Source organism: Scylla paramamosain, chromosome 46 (assembly GCF_035594125.1).
Source record: "Scylla paramamosain isolate STU-SP2022 chromosome 46, ASM3559412v1, whole genome shotgun sequence".
NCBI classification, from domain to species: domain Eukaryota; kingdom Metazoa; phylum Arthropoda; class Malacostraca; order Decapoda; family Portunidae; genus Scylla; species Scylla paramamosain.
In genome coordinates, this window is record NC_087196.1 from 3,209,781 (window position 1) to 3,233,626 (window position 23,846).

General features: G+C 41.3%; 1 protein-coding gene across 9 annotated transcripts in view; it reads left to right on the plus strand.

Annotated features, from left to right (window-relative positions):
• LOC135094621 (von Willebrand factor A domain-containing protein 5A-like) overlaps positions 1–23,846 on the plus strand; it is a 176,448-nt gene that overhangs the window by 104,308 nt on the left and 48,294 nt on the right. For all 9 annotated transcript variants that reach the window (XM_063994871.1, XM_063994876.1, XM_063994872.1 and 6 more), the window contains exons 9-12: positions 6,311–6,437; positions 6,734–6,878; positions 8,048–8,242; positions 16,642–16,806. In XM_063994871.1, coding sequence (XP_063850941.1) covers positions 6,311–6,437; positions 6,734–6,878; positions 8,048–8,242; positions 16,642–16,806 — 632 coding nt within the window. The remainder of the gene's footprint in view (positions 1–6,310; positions 6,438–6,733; positions 6,879–8,047; positions 8,243–16,641; positions 16,807–23,846) is intronic.

The following is a 23,846-nucleotide window of genomic DNA, read 5'->3' on the forward strand; positions in this document are numbered from 1 at the left end:
TTTTTCTTGGTCTCTATTTCCCCCGCCATATATTTATTTTTTTTTTTTTGTGCATGTGTCTTACCTAATTGCTTTTATCTAATTCTATTTTTACAGGGCTCGTAATCTCCTGGCCTTTAAAATTAATTTGTCACATTCATTTTTAAAAGCTAGGAACTCACACAACTTCAATCAGTTTATTCCATCAGTTGATTGCTCTGTCAAGAAAACTATATTTCCTCACACCTTTCTTTGCTAATTTTTTGTATTATTTCTTACTGTGTCCTCTTAGTGTTGATTGATGTGGTATGTATTTATCTAATTGTATTTACCTAGTTGTATTGTACAGAGCACAAGCCAAAGCTCCTTTTGCCCTATCTCCATAACCATATTATTTTATCCAATTTCTCTTTAAACATTTGTACACTGTTTGCCAAAACCACCTTTTCCTTCAAATCATTCCAGATTTCAGCAGTTAGATATGGAAAGCCGTATTTCTTGATGTCGCTCGAACATCCACTCTTCTTTTTCTCTTTCCTTGCCCCTCATCTATCTCTCTCCTTCCTCCATCTATTGTACCAAGTCATTTCTGTTTATTCTTTCTATATTGTGTACTAATTTGTACATTGTTATCAGGTCTCCTTTTTCTCTTCTCCTTTGTAGTGTTGGTAATCCCACCTCTTCAAGTCTTTCTTCATAGCTTAAGCCTTTCACTTTGGTAACATCTTTGTCGGTATCCTCTGTATTCATTCCAGTTTCCATATATCTTCTTTTTCTATGTGGAGCCCAAACTGCTGTTGCATATTCCAATTTAGGTGATATCATGCTTGATGTAATTTTCTTCATCATTTCTTTAAATAGTTAAACACCACCCTAATGTTTGTTAACAAGCTGTATGTAGAACCAAATATTCCATTTATGTGCCTTTCAGGTGGTATGTGTCTTGGATCAGTACTCCCAAATCTTTTCTTCATTACTTTTCATTATTGTTTCTCATCTCATTATATAATTCCATAAAGGTCTCTTTTTACTTTTTTTCTATTTTTAACACATGGCATTTTCTAACATTAAATTCCAGTTTCTATCTTTGGCTCCTTTCATGTATCTTGTCAATATCCTTTTATAACTCCATGCAGTCATTTTCATCTTTTATTATTTTTGTTATTTTCCATCATCAGCAAAAAGGTTTACATAACTATTTAGATCCTCTGCCATATCATTTATATATATTTGAAACATAATAGGTGCCAACACAGAACCTTGCAGTACCCCACTTGTTGCTTCACACCAGCTTGAATTAGGGTCTCTGATTACTGTTCTCATTTGTGTCCCTTATAGATAATCATCCATTCATCCATCTCAATGTTGCTGCCTTTAGTCCTCCTTCATTCTCTAACTTTGACATTAGACTTTTGTGAGGAACTTTACCAAATACTTTTTTGAGATCCAGGTATACCACATCAACTCATCCGTCCGTCTCTTGCACTTCATCTATTACTCTCGAATAAAAGCTCAGTAGATTTGTGACACAGGATCTTCCTTTCCTGAATCCAAATTGCTTTTCTGTAATTATCTCTTATAACTTCTGTAATTATCTTTTATAACTTTATAACTTCTAAATATTGCAGCCATCTATCTTTAATTGCTATTTCATAAAGCTTGCTTACAGTACTTGTTTGTGATACTGGCCTGTATTTTAATGGTTCCATTTTACTTCCCCCTTTATATATTAGGACTATATTAGCCCTTTTCCATTCCCTTGGTAATTTTGCTTCTTTCAATGAGCTGTTGACTATATCCTATAAGGGTTCCTCCATTTTTTCTCTGCATTCTTTTAGTATCCATCCATTTACCTGATCTGGTCCCATAGCTTTTCTAACATCCAGCTCTTCCAGCAGTTTCTTGATTTCTTATCTCTTTACTTGTATCTCCTGTATTCCCTCATTCTGTGATACCACTTTCAATGCTACAAAGTTGGTTTCCTTTGTAAACATAGACTGAAAACTCTCATTCGTTAGTTCACTCATCTCCTCAGCAGTTTCCTAAAATCTTCCTTCCTTTTTTAACTTCTTTATGCCGTCCTCATGTTTCATTTTCCTGTTTATGTATCTGTAGAAGAGTTTAGATTCTTCCTGCCATCCTCATGTTTAATTTTCCCATTTATGTATCTGTAGAAGAGTTTGGGTTCTTCCTTGCATTCTCTTACTATGTCACTTTGAAAGTTTCTTTCTTCTCTTCTTATTTTACTACATTCCATATTACATTCCTTTCCTTTCTGTGTCTTGACACCCCCCTCAACTTTTTCTTCATTAATTTCTGCAACATTCGCGGTCTAAGATCTAATTTTCAATCTGTAGAACACCACCTCTCCTCTTCTAAACCTCATCTTCTTTTCCTCACTGAAACTCAGGTGTCTGTGGCAACTGACAGTAGCCCCTTTTCTGTTTCCTCCTACTTTCTCTATCCTCATTTTCGATCCAAAGCTGGATGCTGCGTTTATGTGCGCAATGACTTAACCTGCTCTCGTGCCCACGCTCTTGAATCTTCCGAGTTTTCCACCATCTGGCTACGACTACAGAGTCACTCTCATACTAAATTTATCTGTGCTGTATACCTCTCTCCTAACTCCTCTGACTATAAAAAATTCTTTGACTACTTAACTTCCAAAGTGGAGCACATTCTGACCCTCTTCCCTTTTGCAGAGATCTCCATTCTTGGAGATTTCAATGTTCACCACCAGCTTTGGCTTTCCTCTCCCTTCACTGACCATCCTGGTGAACTAGCCTACAACTTTGCTATCCTCCATGACCTAGAGCAATTGGTGCAACACCCTACTCGCATTCCTGACCGTCTTGGAGATATGCCCAACATTCTTGACCTTTTCCTGACCTCTAATCCTTCTGCTTATGCTGTCACCCTTTCTACTCCGTTGGGCTCCTCCGATCACAATCTCATATCTTTATCTTGTCCTATCACTCCAATCCCTCCTCAGGATCCCCCTAAGCGAAGGTGCCTCTGGCGTTTTGCCTCTGCCAGTTGGGGGGACCTGAGGAGGTATTTTGCTGATTTTCCTTGGAATGACTACTGCTTCCGTGTCAGAGACCCGTCTTTGTGTGTTGAGCGCATAACAGAGGTGATAGCGTCTGGCATGGAGGCGTACATTCCTCACTCTTTTTCTCGTCCTAAACCTTCTAAACCTTAGTTTAACACAGCTTGCTCTCGTGCTATACATGATAAAGAGGTGGCCCACAAAAGGTACTTAAGCCTTCCATCACCAGAAAATCATGCACTTTATATTTCTGCCCGGAACCATGCCAAGTCTGTTCTCCAACTAGCCAAAAACTCCTTCATTAACAGAAAATGTCAAAACCTTTCAAGATCTAACTCCCCTCATGATTTCTGGCATCTAGCCAAAAATATCTCCAATAACTTTGCTTCTTCTTCTTTCCCTCCTCTACTTCAACCAGATGGCACCACTGCTATCACATCTATTTCTAAAGCTGAACTCTTTGCTCAAACCTTTGCTAAAAATTCTACCTTGGACGATTCTGGGCTTGTTCCTCCCTCTCCTCCACCCTCTGACTACTTCATGCCACGTATTAAATTTCTTCGCAATGATGTTTTCCATGCCCTCGCTGGCCTAATATCCCTCGGAAGGCTTATGGACCTGATGGGGTCCCTCCTATTGTTCTCCGAAACTGTGCCTCCATGCTTGCACCTTGCCTAGTCAAACTCTTTCAGCTCTGTTTGTCAACATCTACCTTTCCTTCTTGCTGGAAGTTTGCCTACATTCAACCTGTTCCTAAAAAGGGTGACCGTTCTAATCCCTCAAACTACCGTCCTATTGCTTTAATTTCCTGCTTATCTAAAGTTTTTGAGTCTATCCTCAACAGGAAGATTCTTAAACATCTATCACTTCACAACCTTCTATCTGATCGCCAGTATGGGTTCCGTCAAGGCCGCTCTACTGGTGATCTTCTGGCTTTCCTTACTGAGTCTTGGTCATCCTCTTTTAGAGATTTTGGTGAAACTTTTGCTGTTGCCTTGGATACATCAAAAGCTTTTGATAGAGTCTGGCACAAAGCTTTGATTTCCAAACTACCCTCCTACGGTTTCTATCCTTCTCTCTGTAACTTCATCTCAAGTTTCCTTTCTGACCGTTCTATTGCTGCTGTGGTAGATGGTCACTGTTCTTCTCCTAAATCTATTAACAGTGGTGTTCCTCAGGGTTCTGTCCTGTCACCAACTCTCTTCTTATTATTCATTAATGATCTTCTAAACCAAACTTCTTGTCCTATCCACTCCTATGCTGATGATACCACCCTGCAATTTTCCACGTCTTTTCATAGACGTCCAACCCTTCAGGAGGTAAACATAGCACGCAGGGAAGCCACAGAATGCCTGACTTCTGATCTTTCTAAAATTTCTGATTGGGGCAGAGCAAACTTGGTATTGTTCAATGCCTCAAAAACTCAATTCCTCCATCTATCAACTCGACACAACCTTCCAGACAACTATCCCCTCTTCTTTAATGACACTCAACTGTCCCCCTCTTCTACACTGAACATCCTCGGTCTGTCCTTTACTTATAATCTGAACTGGAAACTTCACATCTCATCTCTAGCTAAAACAGCTTCTATGAAGTTAGGTGTTCTGAGACGTCTCCGCCAGTTTTTCTCACCCCCCCCCAGCTGCTAACTCTGTACATGTATGGAGTATGCTTCACATGTCTGGGGGGGTTCCACTCATACTGCTCTTCTAGACAGGGTGGAATCAAAAGCTTTTCATCTCATCAACTCCTCTCCTCTAACTGACTGTCTTCAGCCTCTCTCTCACCGCCGCAGTGTTGCATATCTAGCTGTCTTCTACCGCTATTTTCATGCTAACTGCTCTTCTGGTCTTGCTAACTGCATGCCTCCCCTCCTTCCGCGGCCTCGCTGCACAAGACTTTCTTCTTTCTCTCACCCCTATTCTGTCCACCTCTCTAACGCAAGAGTTAACCAGTATTCTCAATCATTCATCCCTTTCTCTGGTAAACTCTGGAACTCCCTGCCTACTTCTGTATTTCCACCTTCCTATGACTTGAATTCCTTCAAGAGGGAGGTTTCAAGACACTTATCCACCAATTTTTGACCACTGCCTTGACCCTTTTACGGGACTGGCATTTCAGTGGGCATTTTTTTTATTGATTTTTGTTGCCCTTGGCCAGTATCCTTACATAAAAAAAAAAAAAAAAAATTTGTCTCATCATTTTCTTCCATGCCCTGTCCTTTTTCTTTTTTGCTTTTACACACCATTCATGCTTCCCAGTTTTCACTTTATAACTTGGTACAAACTGTTGCACCCCTTCTCTATGCTTGCTTAAAAATGTCTCATATTTTCTTGCACTACTTTACCTTCAAATAGCTCTTTCCAGTTGATTTTTCCTTAGAATTTATTAAGTTCTGCAAAGCTTGGTTTAGCATAGTTCTGCCTCCCATTTCTGTATTGTTCTTTTCCTGTGCAACACTTTTTTGTCTATTATCACATGATTGCTTCTTCCCAGTGGACTAAGACAATGTATACTTGGTCTACTTTCTGGGATTTTTGTAAACACTAAGTTCAACTGTGATGGTTCTTCTCTGCAACTCATAGGCTTGTTCACCCACTGTCTCATTGTATTCATTATCATGGTTTGCATAAGTTCTTCACTCCATGACCTGACATTTTCTTTCACTTCCATCTCCTCCTAGTTAATTCCTTTAGTGCTGTAGTCACTTACTAAGAACACTCTGTTACTTTTCCTCATAATTTCTTCTATACTATTTCTTGTTTCCAGTTGCATGCTTTTAAATTTATTGGTCTCCCATGCATTAGTTTTTTGGTGGTATATATGTCATGTTGATTTTCCTTTTTTCACTTCCTTTGATCTTAATAACAATACTCAATGTTACCGCCATTCCATTACCATATTCCATTTTTTCATCAACAATATCCTCTTTTACCAATATCATCACTCCTCCTCCCCCCTTTCCTTTTTATGTCTCTCCTCCATGTGCTATATCCTTCCTTTGCAAATCCCAACTTTATTGCTTCTTTTATTTTGGTTTCTGTTAAACATACCACTTCTGGTTTATTGTTCTTTTAGTAGTCTTTAAGTTCCAATAGGCTCAACACCAAGCCATCTACATTAATGTACATAATCTTTAAACTTGTGCTTGGTGATCTTGTATGTGTGTGTGTGTATTTACCTAGTTTGTAAATACACACACACACACACACACACACACACACACACACACACACATGATTCAGCATACATAATTGTCTAATGCTGACCTCTGTCCCACAGGAAGCATGGGAGGGGAGAAGATGCAGAGTGCTAGAGCAACATTACTTCTGTTCCTCAAGAGTCTGCCACCAGGATGTCTCTTCAATATTGTCAGTTTTGGATCATCCTTCTCAGCACTGTTCCCGGAGTGAGTGGTCAGGTCCGGGGTTAGGTTAGGTTAGGTTAGGTCAGGCTAGAATTCTTTCTTTCTCCTCCTCCATTTGTATGTATGTCTTCTCATCCTTCACCTTGTACTTCTTCTGCCTTGTGATTAATTTCCATTCTTCCTTTTCCTCCTCCTCCCATCTTCACCTATTCATAAGATCAAACCAGGCTTGTACCATGTGTCTGGTGTGTGTGTGTGTGTGTGTGTGTGTGTGTGTGTGTGTGTGTGTGTGGGAGGGGGGGGGGAGTATTGTAATCCCTGCAGTGTGACTGTTGCAGGGGGAGTCACATCTATTCCGAGAAGACACTGAATGAGGCATGCCAGCTGCAGGCCAACATGTATGCCGATATGGGAGGCACGGAGATACTAGCACCCTTGAAGAGCATTTATGCCAAGCCACCCACACCCGGCTACTCTCGACAGGTGGGGAGGGAAGCACTGAATATGTTTGTGGGTCCTCTGTAATTATCTTTTCATCTTCTAAATATTGCACCCATCTATCTTTAATCTGTCTTACCTCTGTCTTTTACTGTTGCTCTTGTTCATGCTCTCAGGTAGGGGGCACTGGATTTGTTTATTTATGACGCCTTTCTTCCCCCCTTCCCCTCGCACTCCTCTCTCTCTCTCTCTCTCTCTGTCTCTCTCTCTCTCTCTCTCTCTCTCTCTCTCTCTCTCTCTCTCTCTCTCTCTCTCTCTCTCTCTCTCTCTCTCTCTCTCTCTCTCTCTCTCTCTCTCTCTCTCTCTCTCTCTCTCTCTCTCTCTCTCTCTCTCTCTCTCTCTCTCTCTCTCTCTCTCTCTCTCTCTCTCTCTGTACATCTTTTTTCTCTGGCAAGTGTTTTCTGTATGCCATGATTATATTTTAGGAGGTTGAGTTTCATGGGCTATGTTGCAATATTAGTGGAAACCAGACTCATGGGTCAGGTTGGTGGGCAGGACAGCAGGCCATCACAGGTTGAGTCTGATCTCTGGGATGGAGTTTGCCTGCCACTGGGTTGCACTGACCACCCCCCTCAAGACATTCACCAGTATTCAGAAATGTTTTTCTCTCTCACCACCACTATTTTCAAAGACCACAGAAATTATTAGCTTAATTCTCATGAGTGTTTCTCCTGTTAATATTGTGAATATCTTATTAAGCTGTCACTAGAACTAAAAACACCTTTAGAGATCCATGTTTCATGGCTATTTGTAAGGGCTATAGAAATGATAAGCTGGGTTTTCAATAGTGTTTCTTCTGTTAATACTCTAGGAATCTTATTAATCCATCACTAGAACACCCTTAGAAATCTATGTAACTTCAAGTAGAGGCTTTGGAAAGTAGTGGAGGTACAGCATAGAAGTATTTCAGAGTATGATCCTTTCTGTCACAACCTTCAGACTTTGTTGGCCATGTACAGAGGATTAGGTCTTGTTAGGCTAGACAGAATCAACTCATAACTTTGTCCCAGGCTGCCAGTGGAGAGAGGAGAGGTCATGTCAGATCAGGAGACAGCCTCACCTCAAAAGCTTCTAGTTTCTGCTTATCATGGACAGAGAGAGGGGGTGAGATGAGGTTAGCAGAATCAGCTGATAATCCTGTGCCCATCCCTCAGATTCTGCTGATCACGGATGGGGAGGTTAGCAATGTGGACCAGGTGACGCAGTTGGTGGGCCGCCATGCACATGAAACACGCCTCTTCTCTGTGGGCATTGGTCATGGGGCATCCACAGCTCTGGTGCGTGGGGTGGCCAGGGCAGGACGGGGCCGCTCAGAAATGGTGGTACAACAAGGACTCCTCCAGCAAAAGGTCTGTGTGTGTGTGTGTGTGTGTGTGTGTGTGTGTGTGTGTGTGTGTGTGTGTGTGTGTGGAATTTATCCTTTTGTTGTCCTTTTGTTACAGGATTATGTTGTGCAACTTGCCTGTTTACCTTTGTTATAGAATCTGTGATCATGTTCCATTTTTAAAACAGTCATCACACAATATTTCTTTCAGATTTACATAAACTGTTTGCACACACTACCACTGGTACAAAATAGATGTGTTTTTTTTTTGTCCCCCAGTGGTCCAAAATAGAGGTGTTTTTGTCTCCCAGTGGTCCAAAATAGAGATATTTTATACTACAGAGGCCAAAATAGGTGTTTTGTTTCCCAGTGGTCCAAAATAGTGGTCTTATACTGCAGTGGTCCAAAATAGGTGGTTATGTTCCACACTGATCCAAAATGTCTCATTTGTACTCCAGTGATCCAAAAAAAGAGGTGTTTTTGTCCCTCATTGGTGCAGAGGAAATGTTTTTGTCCTCCAAGGATAAAAAAGAAGTGTTTTTGTTCCCTGTTGGTAGAAATAGGCAATATTTAGTCCTCCATTGATAGAGATCGGCACTGCTTTAGTCCCCTGTGGTAGAGATTGAGACTGGCAATGCTTTAGTCCCAGTGATAGAGATTGAGACTGGCAATGCTTTAGTCCCAGTGGTAGAGATTGAGACTGGCAATGCTTTAGTCCCTCTTGGTAGAGATTGAGACTGGCAATGCTTTAGTCCCTCTTGGTAGAGATTGAGACTGGCAATGCTTTAGTCCCTCTTGGTAGAGATTGAGACTGGCAATGCTTTAGTCCCTCTTGGTAGAGATTGAGACTGGCAATGCTTTAGTCCCAGTGGTAGAGATTGAGACTGGCAATGCTTTAGTCCCAGTGGTAGAGATTGAGACTGGCAATGCTTTAGTCCCTCTTGGTAGAGATTGAGACTGGCAATGCTTTAGTCCCTCTTGGTAGAGATTGAGACTGGCAATGCTTTAGTCCCTCTTGGTAGAGATTGAGACTGGCAATGCTTTAGTCCCTCTTGGTAGAGATTGAGACTGGCAATGCTTTAGTCCCTCTTGGTAGAGATTGAGACTGGCAATGCTTTAGTCCCAGTGGTAGAGATTGAGACTGGCAATGCTTTACTAGTCCCAGTGGTAGAGATTGAGACTGGCAATGCTTTAGTCCCTCTTGGTAGAGATTGAGACTGGCGATGCTTTAGCTCCAGTGATAGAGATTGAGACTGGCATTGCTTTAGCCCCTGTGGTAGAGATTGAGACTGGCAATGCTTTAGTCCCAGTGGTAGAGATTGAGACTGGCAATGCTTTAGTCCCAGTGGTAGAGATTGAGACTGGCAATGCTTTAGTCCCAGTGGTAGAGATTGAGACTTTTCTTTTCTTTTTTATGCAAGAAGGCCACTGGCGAAGGCCAACAACAACAACAAAAAGGCCTACTTAATGCCAAGTCCCATAGAGAATTCCAAAGACAAATATCAAATAATGGAGGATAAGTGTCTTGAAACCTTCCACTTGAAAGAGTCCAAGTCAAAGAATGGAGGAGGCAGGGAGTTCCAGAGTTTACCAAAGAAAGGGATGAATGATTTAGAATACAGTGAAACCTCGGTTCTCATACTTAATTCATTCCTGAATGCTGTTCGAAATCCGAAATGTTAGAAAATTTAAACTATTTTCCCCATTGCAATGAATGGAGGAGGCAGTAGGTACCTGCCAAAATGATAATTACTCCCATTGAGGTCTAAAGCACTGGATCAGGGGGTGCTGTGAACTTGTCATTAAACCCTGCTGTGACTTCACTGAACATTTCCCTTTGTGTCTCATAACACAAGAGGGCAGTCACAGCCTCTCTTCCTTCACACAAAACTACAAGCACCTAATTACACACATCCTTCACTCAAAATTCAAAATTATCATGGCAACTCCTACACCAGCCTTGGAGTCCCCATCTGGGGAAGGGACCACAAATGTCCCCATATTGGACTCCTCTTCTGTTATTGACCCTAAGTGTCTTGACACCCCTCTTAACTTTTTCTTCATTAATTTAAGAAACATTCATGGTCTTAGATCTAATTTTCAATCTGTAGAACACCACCTCTCCTCTACTAAACCTCATCTTCTTTTCCTCACCGAAACTCAGGTGTCTGAGGCAACTGACAGTAACCCCCTTTTCTGTTCCCTCCTACTTTCTCTATCCTCATTTTCAATCCAAAGCTGGACATTGCATTTATGTGTGCAAGGACTTAACCTGCTCTCGTGCCCATGTTCTTGAATCTTCTGAGTTTTCCACCCTCTGGCTATGACTACAGAGTCACTCTCAAACTAAATTTATCTGTGCTGTATACCTCTCACCTTACTCCTCTGACTATAAGAAATTCTTTCACTGCTTAATTTCCAAAGTGGAGCACATTCTGACACTTCCTTTTTGTGGAAATCTCCATTCTTGGAGACTTCAATGTTCACCACCAGCCTTGGCTTTCCTCTCCCTTCACTGACCATCCTGGTGACTAGCCTTCAACTTTGCTATCCTCTACGACCTAGAGCAATTGGTGCAACACCCTACTCGTATTCCTGACCATCTTGGAGATACACCCAACATTCTTGACATTCTTAACCTTTTCCTAACATTTAATCCTGCTTATGCTGTCATCCTCTCTTCTCCATTAGGCTCCTCCAATCACAATCTCATATCTGTATCATGTCCTATCGCTCCAATCCCTTCTCAGGATCCCCCCTAAGCAGAGGTGCCTCTGGCGTTTTGCCTCTGCTAGTTGAGGGGACCTGAGGAGGTATTTTGCTGATTTTTCCTCGGAATGACTACTGCTTCCATGTCAGAGACCCGTCTCTGTGTGCCAAGTACATAACAGAGGTGATAGTGTCTGGCATGGAGGCATACATTCATCACTCTTTTTCTTGACCTAAACCTTTCAGACCTTGGTTTAACACAGCCTGTTCTTGTGGTATACATGATAGAGAGGAGGCCCACAAAAGGTACTTACTGTATTTGATGGCTCATAAGATGCATGGGCTCATAAGACACACCCAGTTTTGGCAGACATTGAAATGAAAAAAAAAGATAAATGAACAGATTTAAGCTCTGAATATGAAGTGAAGGATTTCACCTGATGTATAAAGATTCTCACATGCATTTAGATCATTATTAGATCCCAATATTTTGCATTTAAAACTTTAATATTTGCTAGTAGCCTATATACCAATCCTGTTGTGAGATGTGAACATGTACCTGGCATATGGCATCAGCAGTGACTGTGAGAGACTACAGGGGTAACAAAGTTTGTTCATAAGAATGTTAAAAGATTGGTGCAATTTTAATTGTATGAAAGTGTGTCTTATCTCAAGGAGTAATGGCATCACACTGTAAAGAATGCAGTGAAGCTTGCGCGTGCCACTGGGTTCAGCTCATAACCAACCACATATTTGTTTTGGTACATGCAATGCGTGGTGCATGGTCACTTAGGCAAATTCTTCCTGATTGGTGTCATTTTATGTGAATTACCAGTGTGACCTGTTATATGTTGTTATCTTGAAAGAAAGAGTTGTTTTGTGGTGTAGTACCAATAATCACTTTGTGTACATGTGTGAAGATGTCTGGGGTTTGATTTTAGAGCCTCTGTTGCCATAGACTTACCACCAACCACTGTCTCAAGCTGAACCTTGGCCTCATAAGATGCAGGCTTATTTCCTGAGACTTTTTTTTGAGAAAAGTTGCATCTTATGATCCATCAAATACAGTAAGCCTTCCATCTCCAGAATCTCATGCGGTTTATATTCCTGCCCAGAACCATGCCTAGTCTGTTCTCCAACTAGACAAAAACTCCTTCATAAATATAAAGTGTCAAAGTCTTTCAAGATCTACCTCCCCTCCTAACTTCTGGCATCTAGCCAAAAATATCTCAAATAATTTTGCTTCTTATTCTTTTCCTCCTTTATTTCAACCAAATGGCACCACTGCTATCACATCTATCTCTGAAGCTGAACATTTTGCTCAAACCTTTGCTAAAAACTCTACTTTAAGTGATTCAGGGCTTGTTCCTCCCTCTCCTCCACTCTTTGACTACTTTATGCTACCTACGGTATTAAAATTCTTTGCTGTGGTGTTTTCCATGCCCTTGCTGGCCTTAACCCTCAGAAGGATTATGGACCTGATGGGGTTCCTCTATTGTTCTCCAAAACTGCCTCCATGCTTGTGCTTGCCTAGTCAAACTCTTTCAACTCTGTCTGTCAACATCTACTGTCAACATCTACCTTTCTTGCTGGAAGTTTGCCTACATTCAGCCTGTTCCTAAAAAGGATGAATGTTCTAATCCCTCAAACTACTACTTTCCTATTGCTTTAATTTCCTGCCTATCTAAAGTTTTCGAATCTATCCTCAACAGGAAGATTCTTAAACATCTATCACTTCACAACCTTCTATCTGATTGCCAGAATGGGTTCCGTCATGGCCACTTTACTGGTGAACTGGCTTTCCATACTGAGTCCTAGTCATCCTCTTTTAGAGATTTTGGTGAAACTTTGGCTGTTGCCTTGGATATATCAAAAGCTTTTGATAGAGTCTGGCACAAAGCTTTGATTTTCAAACTGCCCTCCTACAGCTGCTATCCTTCTCTCTGTAACTTCATCTCAAGTTTCCTTTCTGACCGTTCTATTGCTGCTGTGGTAGACGATCACTGTTTTTCTCCTAAATCTATTAACAGTGGTGTTCTACAGGGTTCTGTCGTGTCACCCACTCTCTTCTTATTATTCATTAATGATCTTCTAAACCAAACTTCTTGTCCTATCCACTCTTATGCTAATGATACCACTCTGCACTTCTCCACGTCTTTTCATAGACGTCTAACCCTTAAGGAAGTAAATATTTTATGCAGGGAAGCCACAGAACACCTGACTTCTGATCATTCTAAAATTTCTGATTGGGGCAGTCAAATTTGGTATTGTTCAATGCCTCAAAAACTCAATTCCTCCATCTATCAACTTGACACAACCTTCCAGACAACTATCCCATCTTCTTCAATGACATTCAACTGCCCCCCTCTTCTACACTGAACATTCTCAGTCTGTCCTTTACTTATATTCTAAACTGGAAACTTCACACCATATCTATAGCTAAAACAGCTTCTATGAAGATAGGCATTGTGATTTGTCTCTGCCAGTTTTTTCTCACCCCTCCCCCCAGGTGCCAACTCTGTACAAGGGCCTTATCCACCCATGTATGGAGTATACTACACATGTCTGGGGGATTCCACTCATACCATTCTTCTAGACAGGATGGAATCAAGTGCTTTTCGTCTCATCAACTCCTCTCCTATAACTGACTGTCTTCAGCCTCTCTCTCATCGCCACAATATTGCATCTCTAGCCATCTTCTACTGCTATTTTCATGTTAACTACTCTTCTGATCTTGCTAACTGCATGCCTCCCTTTCTCCCACAACCTCCCTGCACAAGATTTTCTTTCTCTCAACCCTATTCTGTCTACCTCTCTGATGCAAGAGTTAACCAGTATCTCTGGCAGACTCTGGAACTCCCTGCATGCTTCTGTATTTCCACCTTCCTATAACTTGAATTCCTTCAAGAGGGAAGTTTCAAGACACTTATCCTTCAGTTTTTTACTACCTCTTTGGACCCTTTTATAGGATTGGCATCTCAGTTTTTTTTTTTTTTTTCCTTGGCCAGTGCCCCTCCATAAAAAAAAAAAAAAAAATCAACATAAAATGGATTAATCCATTCCTGGACACCAATCTACCCTGTCTTAGCAGCTTATGAAAGGCCTCCCACTGCCAAGATGGCTGCTTCACAACATCTCCAGCTCACAAATTATTTATCCAGAAAGGATGTACTGAATGAACTTAGTGACACATAACTCATCAGAAGATACTGTTTAGATCATGTAGGTGTTCCCTTTGTCACCAGTCTAGTGAGGGAACCCTTACAGAGGGACACAGAGAGGAGCAATCCACTTACCACAAAAATTAAGGTGATCATAACACTTACATATCTTGCTGCTGGGAAAAGCTATTGGAAAAATGCAGTTGTGCAGTAGCGATGGCATTGGGGGTCATTGAAAACCACAGGTGGCTCAGGATTACTCCTGAGCACCAAAAACTGTTTGTTTACATCAGTGCTTTTCAACAGGATCACATTTACATTATTTCAAAGATTGGACTACTGTCTTACACTCTGTCTCTGTCTCTCTCCTTGAAACATATAAGACAAAGTAAATATTTATAGAAACTATAAATTAATAATAAATGGCAGCTTTTGCTATGTCTTTTAATGTTTGAAATCAAGTAGCTTTGCTCTAAAACTGAATTATGGTACTGCAACTGAAGCAATAATGACTTAAAAATTTTGTTCGAAAACTGATCTGTTAAAAAAGAGAGGTGTCCAGTAACTGAGGTTTCACTGTATTGTTTAATCTTGCATTAGAGAGAGAGAGGAGTTGATAAGATGAAAAGCTTTTCATTCCACCCTTTCTGAAACTGCAGTATGAGTGGAACCCCCCTTCATACATGTGAAGTGTACTCCATACATAGATGGATAAGGCTTTTGTACAGAGTTAGCAGCTGGGGGGAGAGGGGTTGAAAAAATTGGCAGAAATGACTCAAGAATGCCTAACTTCATAGAAGTTGTTTTAGCAAGAGGTGAGATGTGAAGTTTCCAGTTTAGATTATAAGTAAAGGACTGACCGAGGATGTTCAGTGTAAAAGAAGGGTACAGTTGAGTGTCACTGAAGAAGAGGAGATAGTTATCTGGAAGGTTTGGTCAAGTTGGTAGATGGAGGAATTAAGTTTTTGAGGCTTTAAACATTACTAAGTTTGCTCTGCCCCATTTAGAAATTTTAGAAGGATCAGAAGTCAGGTGTTCTGTGGCTTCCCTACGTGAGCTGTTTACTTCCTGAAGGTTTGGATGTCTACGAAAAGACATGGGAAAGTGCAGGGTGGTATCATCAGCATATGAGAGGATAGGATAGAAAGTTTGATTTAGGAGATCATTGATGAATAATAGGAAGAGAATGGGTGACAGAACAGAACCCTGAGAAACACCACTGTTAATAGACTTAAGAGAAGAAGAGTGAGCATCTACCACTGCAGCAATAAAATGGTCCGAGAGGAAACTTGAGATGAAGTTACATAGAGTAGGATAGAAGCCATTGAAAGGTAGTTTGGAAATCGAAACCTTGTGCCAGACTCTATTAAAAACTTTTGATATGTCTAAGGCAACAGCAAAAGTTTCACCAAAATCCCTTAAAGAGGATGACCAAGACTTAGTAAGGAAAGCCTGATCCCCAGTAGAGTGGCCTTGACGGAACTCATACTGGCTTAGATAGAAGGTTGTGAAGTGACAGGTGTTTAAGAATCTTCCTGTTGAGGATAGATTAAAAAAACTCTAGGGAGGCATAAAATTAAAGCATTAAGATGATAGTCAGAGAGAGATTAGAGCAGTCACCCTTTTTAGGAACAGCCTGAATGTAGGCAAACTTGCAGCAAGAAGTAAAGGTAGATGTTGATGGACAGAGTTGGAAGAGTTTGACTAGGCAAGGTCAAAAAAAACTCACAAAAACTGTGCCTCACAGAGGCACAGTTTTTGGAGAACAATAGGAGAGACCCCATCAGGTCCATAAACATTCTGAGGGTTAAGGCCAGTGAGGGCATGGAAAACATCACTGTGAAGAATCCTAATTGGTAGCATGAAGTAGTCAGAGGGTAGAGGAGAAGGAGGAACAAGCCCTGAATCACCCAAGGTAGACTTTTTAGCAAAGGTTTGAGTGAAGAGTTCGGCTTTAGAGATATACAAGATGGCAATGGTGCTGTCAGGTTGAAGTAAAGGTAAAGGAGGGAAAGATAAAGAAGTAAAGTTATTGGAAGTGTTTTTGGCTAGATACCAGAAGTCATGAGAGAAGTTAGATCTTGAAAGATTTTGACACTTTCTACTGATAAAGGAGTTTTTGGCTAGTTGGAGGACAGACTTGGCATGATTCCGGACAGAAATATAAAGTGTATCAGATTCAGGTGATGGAAGTGTTTTAGTCCCAGTGGTAGAGATTGAGACCGGCAAAGCTTCATTCCCAGTGATAAAGAGTGGCAGTGTTTATTTTCCTTGATGGTGCATATGACAGTGTGTTTCTCCTCTAATTGTGTAGTGTTTTTTATCCTCCATTGGTGGAAGTAGGCAATGTTTAGTGCCCTGTGATAGAAAATGACAACATGAAATTGCTAATACTTTAGTGTCCCAGTGGTAGAAATAGACAGTGTTTTAGTCCCACAATGATGCAGTGGAAATGTTTTAGTTTCTCTTGGCACAGAATCAGTGTTTCAGGTGATGGGCCTGGTGGTAGAGAGTGGCACTGTGTTGTCTCGTTTGCACAGAAGCATTGTTTCAGGTGATGGGCCTGGTGAGCTCCATGGTGCAGGAGAATGTGCAGGACTTCACCATTGCCTGTGAGATGGAGCCAGTCTGCAGGGTGACATTGGTGCCCAAGGTGCCACCTGTCATCTTTGGCGGCCAGCACCTCATCTTATATGCCAGGGTGCCCTTCTCCACACAGGTGAGTGGCCCACCCTGGGCTGGTCTGATCTAGCCTGGCTGCACCTCACCTCACTTAGCATATCATAACCTCTTCTTGCATAATATAACATAACCTCACCTAGCATAATGTAACATGACCTCACCAGCTTAACTTGCCAAGTGCCAATGCCATAAATTTATGGCAACTTGCATACCCAACACTCAGTGCCACTGCCATAAATTGGGGCATTCGTAATGGTTTGAGTTGCCGGTGAACACAGGTTGTTTTAATGTAGTTCTCTGAAATGCACATTCTTTCTCATGATACATCTTGATGTACTGTAGCTATATGCTGTGAAACATTAATCCTAAGTGCTTATGCTAACACTATCCACAGGATCTGATGATGAACACTTTACAGAACCGTTATTATAACCTAAATACTTGCTTTAAGTGTTTTCACATTTATTTCTAGTCTCCTGCTACATATTTAGTTTGAAACATTTTCTACTGGTTTCTGCAGGAATTAATGTTTTATCTGACAAATCCCAAAAAGAGTTGAGTTAGTGTAAGTTGTGCTGCAGGGATATTGTGATGGACAGGACAATTGGACCAACCAATATCAGACATGCTGACTTCTCCAAGACACCAAAAAAAACTTGAGGTGGGAGGTGTGAGCTTGCAGTAGTGTTGTAAAACTTTGGTCTACGAGTATACATGTGCTGTGGTTGATTGCACAAACATTTCAGGAAAGAAGAACCAAGGTGTGAAAGAATGGGTTGTATTTCCAAAGAAAAAAGTGGCAACTAAGGAAAGACATTGGGGGACATGATTAAAATAGACAAGTGACACCTCAGAGAGAAGACATTGGAAGACACAGTGTCAACAGACAATCTTCACCAGTGATGTGTTAAGATTTGGCATCAAAACATGGTTGTTTCTTTCAGATGTGCCAGGATTTATAGTTTTATGTTAACTGTATAACTTAAAAGGATAAAGTGTAATATAGAGAGTAAAAATAGTACTCGTCTCAAGGTGATACATCCCAAAACCAAGATAACGTGTGTAGTATTTAGCTTGTTTTGCAATATTTATTGCTTTCTGCATGATGGCTAAAAATGTTCATAATATTTTATTTGTTGGCTTGATACCACAAATCATAAAGATTTTTTTCCCACAATTCCAAATTTTTTGTGTAAAATTAAGTTGGCTGATGAATCTGGCAAACTTTCCAGACCACTGCAAATGCCCCAATTTATGCTGGCAACTTAAAAAATTCTAGCAGTTTATTTGTTAAACGAACTTGACAGAAAACACACTGCATGTACTCCAAACCTGTGGATGTATATGTAGTCACATGACAAGACGTCCTCAGAAGCACACCGATTCGTGATTTCATTGTAATGAGTGTGATGTAGGGTTGTGCTTAGAGTCCTGCTTCAGAGAATACTGCACACTTCTTCACTTTTGAAGTGATTCAGTACTGCTTATAAATAGTGTCTTTATGAAAAACACTGGAAAAATAGCAACCACACACTCAATCATATGTTCAGTCATATCACTGACCACATGGCCATCCTTCCTAGTAGAGGATGGTGTACCAGAAGTAGAGATGATGACATTAGGCCTGGGGTGAAGGCTGCAGGAGTTAGCAAGGCCAGGCTTGGCTTCCTTCCAGGTTTTTGTAGGCTGTGTGGCATTATCTCGTGACATTCCTTGGCACCTCACTCTCAACACCTGTGTGTCGTGTATCTCCTTGGAACCTCACTCTTAGTCACTGGCTAGCTGTGGCCTGCATCCTGGCTGCAGGTGTCAATTTGGATTGTACAATATTAATATTTGACTGAGTTTTCTGGCCTGTGTAGTTATGGCCCACAGTGCGTGGTATTCAAACACCAGGAGGTGTGTGAGCATGAGAGATGGATCTAAAACACTCACTTTTGTATAAAACCACAAAAACCCTCAATGCAATCTAATTTTCAATCTGTAGACCACCACCTCTCCTCTACTAAATTCTCATCTTCTTTTCCTCACTGAAACAAAGATGTGTGAGGCAACTGAAAGTAATCCCTTTTCTGTTCCTTCTTACTTTCTCTATCCTCATTTTCAGTCCAGAGTTGGATGTTGCATCTTTGTGCATAATGACTTGACCTGCTCTCATGCTCACTCTCTTGAATCTTCAGAGTTTTCCACCATCTGGCTATGACTACAGAGTTACTCTCAAACTAAATTTATCTGTGCTGTATACCTCTCACCTAACTCCTCTGACTATAAGAAATTCTTTGACTACTTAGCTTCTGAAGTGGAGCACATTCTGACTTTCTTCCCCTTTGCAGAGATCTCCATTCTTGGAGACTTCAATGTTCACCACCAGCTTTGGCTTTCCTCTTCCTTCACTGACCATCCTGGTGAACTAGCCTTTAACTTTGCTATCTTCCACAACCTATGAGCAACTGATGCAACACCCTCCTCGTATTCCTGACCGTCTTGGAGATACATCCAACACTCTGGACCTCTTCCTAATCTCTTTCTCCGTTGGGCTCCTCTGATCACAATCTCATATCTGTATCTTGTTATATTGCTCTTATCCCTCTTCAGGATTCCCCAAAGTGGAGGTGTCTCTGATGTTTTGCCTCTGCTAATTAGAGGGACCTGAGGAGGTATTATGCTGATTTTCCTCGGAAATACTACTGCTTCTGTGCCAGAGACCCGTCTCTGTGTGCTGAGCACATAACAGAGGTGATAGTGTCTGGCATGGAGGCATATATTCCTCACTCCTTCTCACAACCTAAACCTCTTACACAGCCTGTTCTCATGTTACACATGTTAGAGAGATGGCCCACTAAAGGTACTTGAGCCTTCCATCACTAGAATCTCATGCACTTTATATTTCTGCCTGGAATCATGCCAAATCTATTCTCCAAGTACCCAAAAACTCCTTCATTAATACAAAGTGTCAAAATCTTTCAAGATCTAACTCCCATCGTGACTTATAGCTCCTAGCCAAAAACATATCCACTAACTTTACTTCTTCATCTTCCCTCCTTTATTTCAACCTGATAGCACCACTGGCATCTCATCTGTGTCCAAAGCTGAACTCTTTGCTCAAATCTTTGCTAAAAACTCTACCTTGGATGATTCAGGGCTTGTTCCTCCCTCTCCTCCACCCTCTGACTACTTTATGCTACCCATTAAAATCTTTCGCAATGATGTTTTCCATGCCCTCACTGGCCTAAACCCTTGGAAAGTTTATAGACCTGATGGGGTCCCTCCTATTGTTCTACAACACTATGCCATCATGCTTGCACCTTGTCTAGTCAAACTCTTTCAACTCTGTCTGTCAACATCCACCTTTCCTTCTTGCTGGAAGTTTGCCTACATTCAGCCTTTTCCTAAAAATGGTGACCTTCCTAATCCCTCAAACTACCATTTTATTGTTTTAATTTCCTGCCTATCTAAAGTTTTTAAATCTATCCTCAACAGGAAGATTCTTAACATCATTTCACAATCTTCTATCTAATCGCCAGTATGGGTTCTGTCAAGGCTTCTCTTCTGGCTTTCCTTACGAGTCTTGGTCATCCTCTTTTAAAGATTTTGATGAAACTTTTGCTGTTGCTTTAGACATATCAAAAGCTTTTGATAGAGTGTGGCACAAAACTTTGATTTCCAAACTATCCTTCTATGGCTTCTATCCTTCTTTCTGTACCTTCATCTCATGTTTCCTTTCCAACCATTCTATTGCTGCTGTGGTAGATGGTCACTGATCTTCTCTTAAATCTATTAACAGTGGTGTTTCTCAGGATTCTGTCTTGTCACCCACTCTCTTCCTGTTATTCGTCAATGATCTAAACTAAACTTCTTGTCCTATCCACTCCTATGCTGATGATACCACCTAGCACTCTTGCACATCTTCACAGATGCCCAACCCTTCAGGAAGTAAACAATTCACGCAGGGAAGCCACAGAATGCCTGACTTCTGGTCTCTCTAAAATTTCTGATTGGGACAGAGCAAACTTAGTATTGTTCAATGCCTCAAAAACTTAATTCCTCTATCTATCAACTTGACATGGTCTTCCAGACAACTCAACTGTCCCCCTCTCCCACACTGAACATCCTCAGTCTGTCCTTTACTTATAATCTAAACTGGAAACTTCACATCTCATCTCTCCCTAAAACAGTTTCTGTGAAGTTAGGCATTCTGAGTTGTCTCTGCCAGTTTTTCTCACCCTCCCCCCTCCCAGCTGCAAACTCTGTACAGGGGCCTTATCCACCCATGTATAGAGTATCTTTCACATGTATGGGAGGGTTCTACTCATACTGCTATTTTAAACAGGGTGGATTCAAAAAGCTTTTCACCTTACCAACTTCTCTCTTCTAACTAACTATCTTAAGCCTCTTTCTCATTGCCACTTTGTAGCATCTCTTGCTATCTTCTACTGCTATTTTCATGCTGACTTCTTCTAATCTTGCTAACTGCATGCCTCCCCTTCTCCCACAGTCTCACTGCACAAGATTTTCTGCTTTCTCTCATCCTTATTCTGTCCACCTCTCTAATGAAAAAGTTAACCAATATCCTCAATCATTCATTCCTTTCTCTGGTTAACTTTGCAACTCCCTGCCTGCTTCTGTATTTCCTCCTTCTTCTTATGACTTCAACTCTTTCAAGAGGTAGGTTTCAAGGCTCTTATCCTTCAATTTTCTATGATTCTCTTGACATCTTTTTTTGGGGATTGGCAGCTAAGTGGGATTTTTATCAGTTTTTTTTTTTCCTTGGCCAGTGATCTTAATACATAAAAAAAGAATATATGAAAATAATCCTTTTAAAACTATCCTTGTTGCATTGCCAAGTGAGTTTTGATGGGCCTTATCTGTCCTGTCACTACAGTGCAAATAAGTAAATACAAGTTGATAGGTAAACATTCTAAGAAATGCCACGTGATGAAAATGGGAAAGAGTAAAAGAAGACCTACATGGGATTATAAAATGGGGGATGAAATAATAATGAAGAGCAAGGAGGGGAAAGACCTAGGAGTGGTTATTCAAGATCCTCCTTTTAAAGGAGGAGGCAGTAGACACCTGCTGAAACGATAATTACTCCCAGTGAGGTCTAATGCACTGTTCAGGGGGTGATGTGAACTTATCATTAAACCCAGCTGTGACCTCACTGAACGTTTCCCTTTGTGTCTCACAACACAAGGGGGCAGTCACAGTCTGCCCTCTAAAGACAATTCTCTTCCTCCACACAAAATTACAAGCACCTAATAACACACACACCCTTCACTCAAAAAAATTTAAAATTATCATGGCAACTCCTACACCAGCCTCAGAGTCCCCATCTGGGGAGGGGACCATAAATGTCCCCAGGTCGGACTGCCTTTCTGTCGACAACCCTAAGTGTCTTGACACCCCCCTCAACATTTTCTTCATTAACTTCTGCAACATTTGCAGTCTAAGATCTAATTTTCAATCTGTAGAACACCACCTCTCCTCTTCTAAACCTCATATTCTTTTCCTCACTGAAACTCAGGTGTCTGAGGCAACTGACAGTAGCCCCTTTTCTGTTCCCTCCTACTTTCTCTATCCTCATTTTCAATCCAAAGCTGGATCCAAAGCTGCATTTATGTGTGCAATGACTTAACCTGCTCTCGTGCCCACACTCTTGAATCTTTCAAGTTTTCCACCATCTGGCTACGACTACAGAGTCACTCCCAAACTAAATTTATCTGTGCTGTATATCTCTCACCTAACTCCTCTGACTATAAGAAATTCTTTGACTACGTAACTTCCAAAGTGGAGCACATTCTGACCCTCTTCCCTTTTGCAGAGATCTCCATTTTTGGAGACTTCAGTGTTCACCACCAGCTTTGGCTTTCCTCTCCCTTCACTGACCATCCTGGTGAACTAGCCTACAACTTTGCTATCCTCCATGACCTAGAGCAATTGGTGCAACACCATACTCGTATTCCTGACCATCTTGGAGATACGCCCAACATTCTTGACCTTTTCCTGACCTCTAATCCTTCTGCTTATGCTGTCACCCTCTCTTCTCCATTGGGCTCCTCCAATTACAGTCTCATATCTGTATCTTGTCCTATCACTCAAATCCCTCCTCAGGATCCCCCTAAGCGAAGGTGCCTCTGGCATTTTGCCTCTGCTAGTTGGGGGTACCTGAGGAGATATTTTGCTGATTTTCCTTGGAATGACTACTGCTTCCGTGTCAGAGACCCGTTTTTGTGTGTTGAGCTCATAACAGAGGTGATAGTGTCTGGCATGGAGGCGTACATTCCTCACGCTTTTTCTCGTCCTAAACCCTCTAAACCTTAGTTTAACACAGCTTATTCTCATGCTATACATGATAGAGAGGTGGCCCACAAAAGGCCCACAAGTCTGTTCTCGAACTAGCCAAAAACTCCTTCATTAACAGAAAGTGTCAAAACCTTTCAAGATCTAACTCCCCTCGTGACTTCTGGCATCTAGCCAAAAATATCTCCAATAACTTTGTTTCTTCTTCTTTCCCTCCTTTATTTCAACCAGATGGCACCACTGCTATCACATCTATTTCTAAAGCTGAACTCTTCGCTCAAACCTTTGCTAAAGACGCTACCTTGGACGATTCTGGGCTTGTTCCTCCCTCTTTTCCACCCTCTGACTATTTCATGCCACATATTAAAATTCTTCGCAATGATGTTTTCCATGCTCTCGCTGGCCTAAACCCTCGGAAGGCTTATAGACCTGATGGAGTCATTCTTATTGTTCTCCGAAACTGTGCCTCCGTGCTTGCACCTTGCCTAGTCAAACTCTTTCAGCTCTGTCTGTCAACATCTGCCTTTCCTTCTTGCTGGAAGTTTGCCTACATTCAACCTGTTCCTAAAAAGAGTGACCGTTCTAATCCCTCAAACTACCGTCCTATTGCTTTAACCCTTTCCTTCCGGCAATCGTATATATATACGATTGCATCAATGCGTCCGTAGCGACGGCAATCATACCCATAATCAAGAATTTTCGCGCCTCAATTTCGAGCTCCAAGCGCGGTTTCTCGAGTCAGATGGTGTGAGTGGAAGTGTCTGGCATGTTTCCACA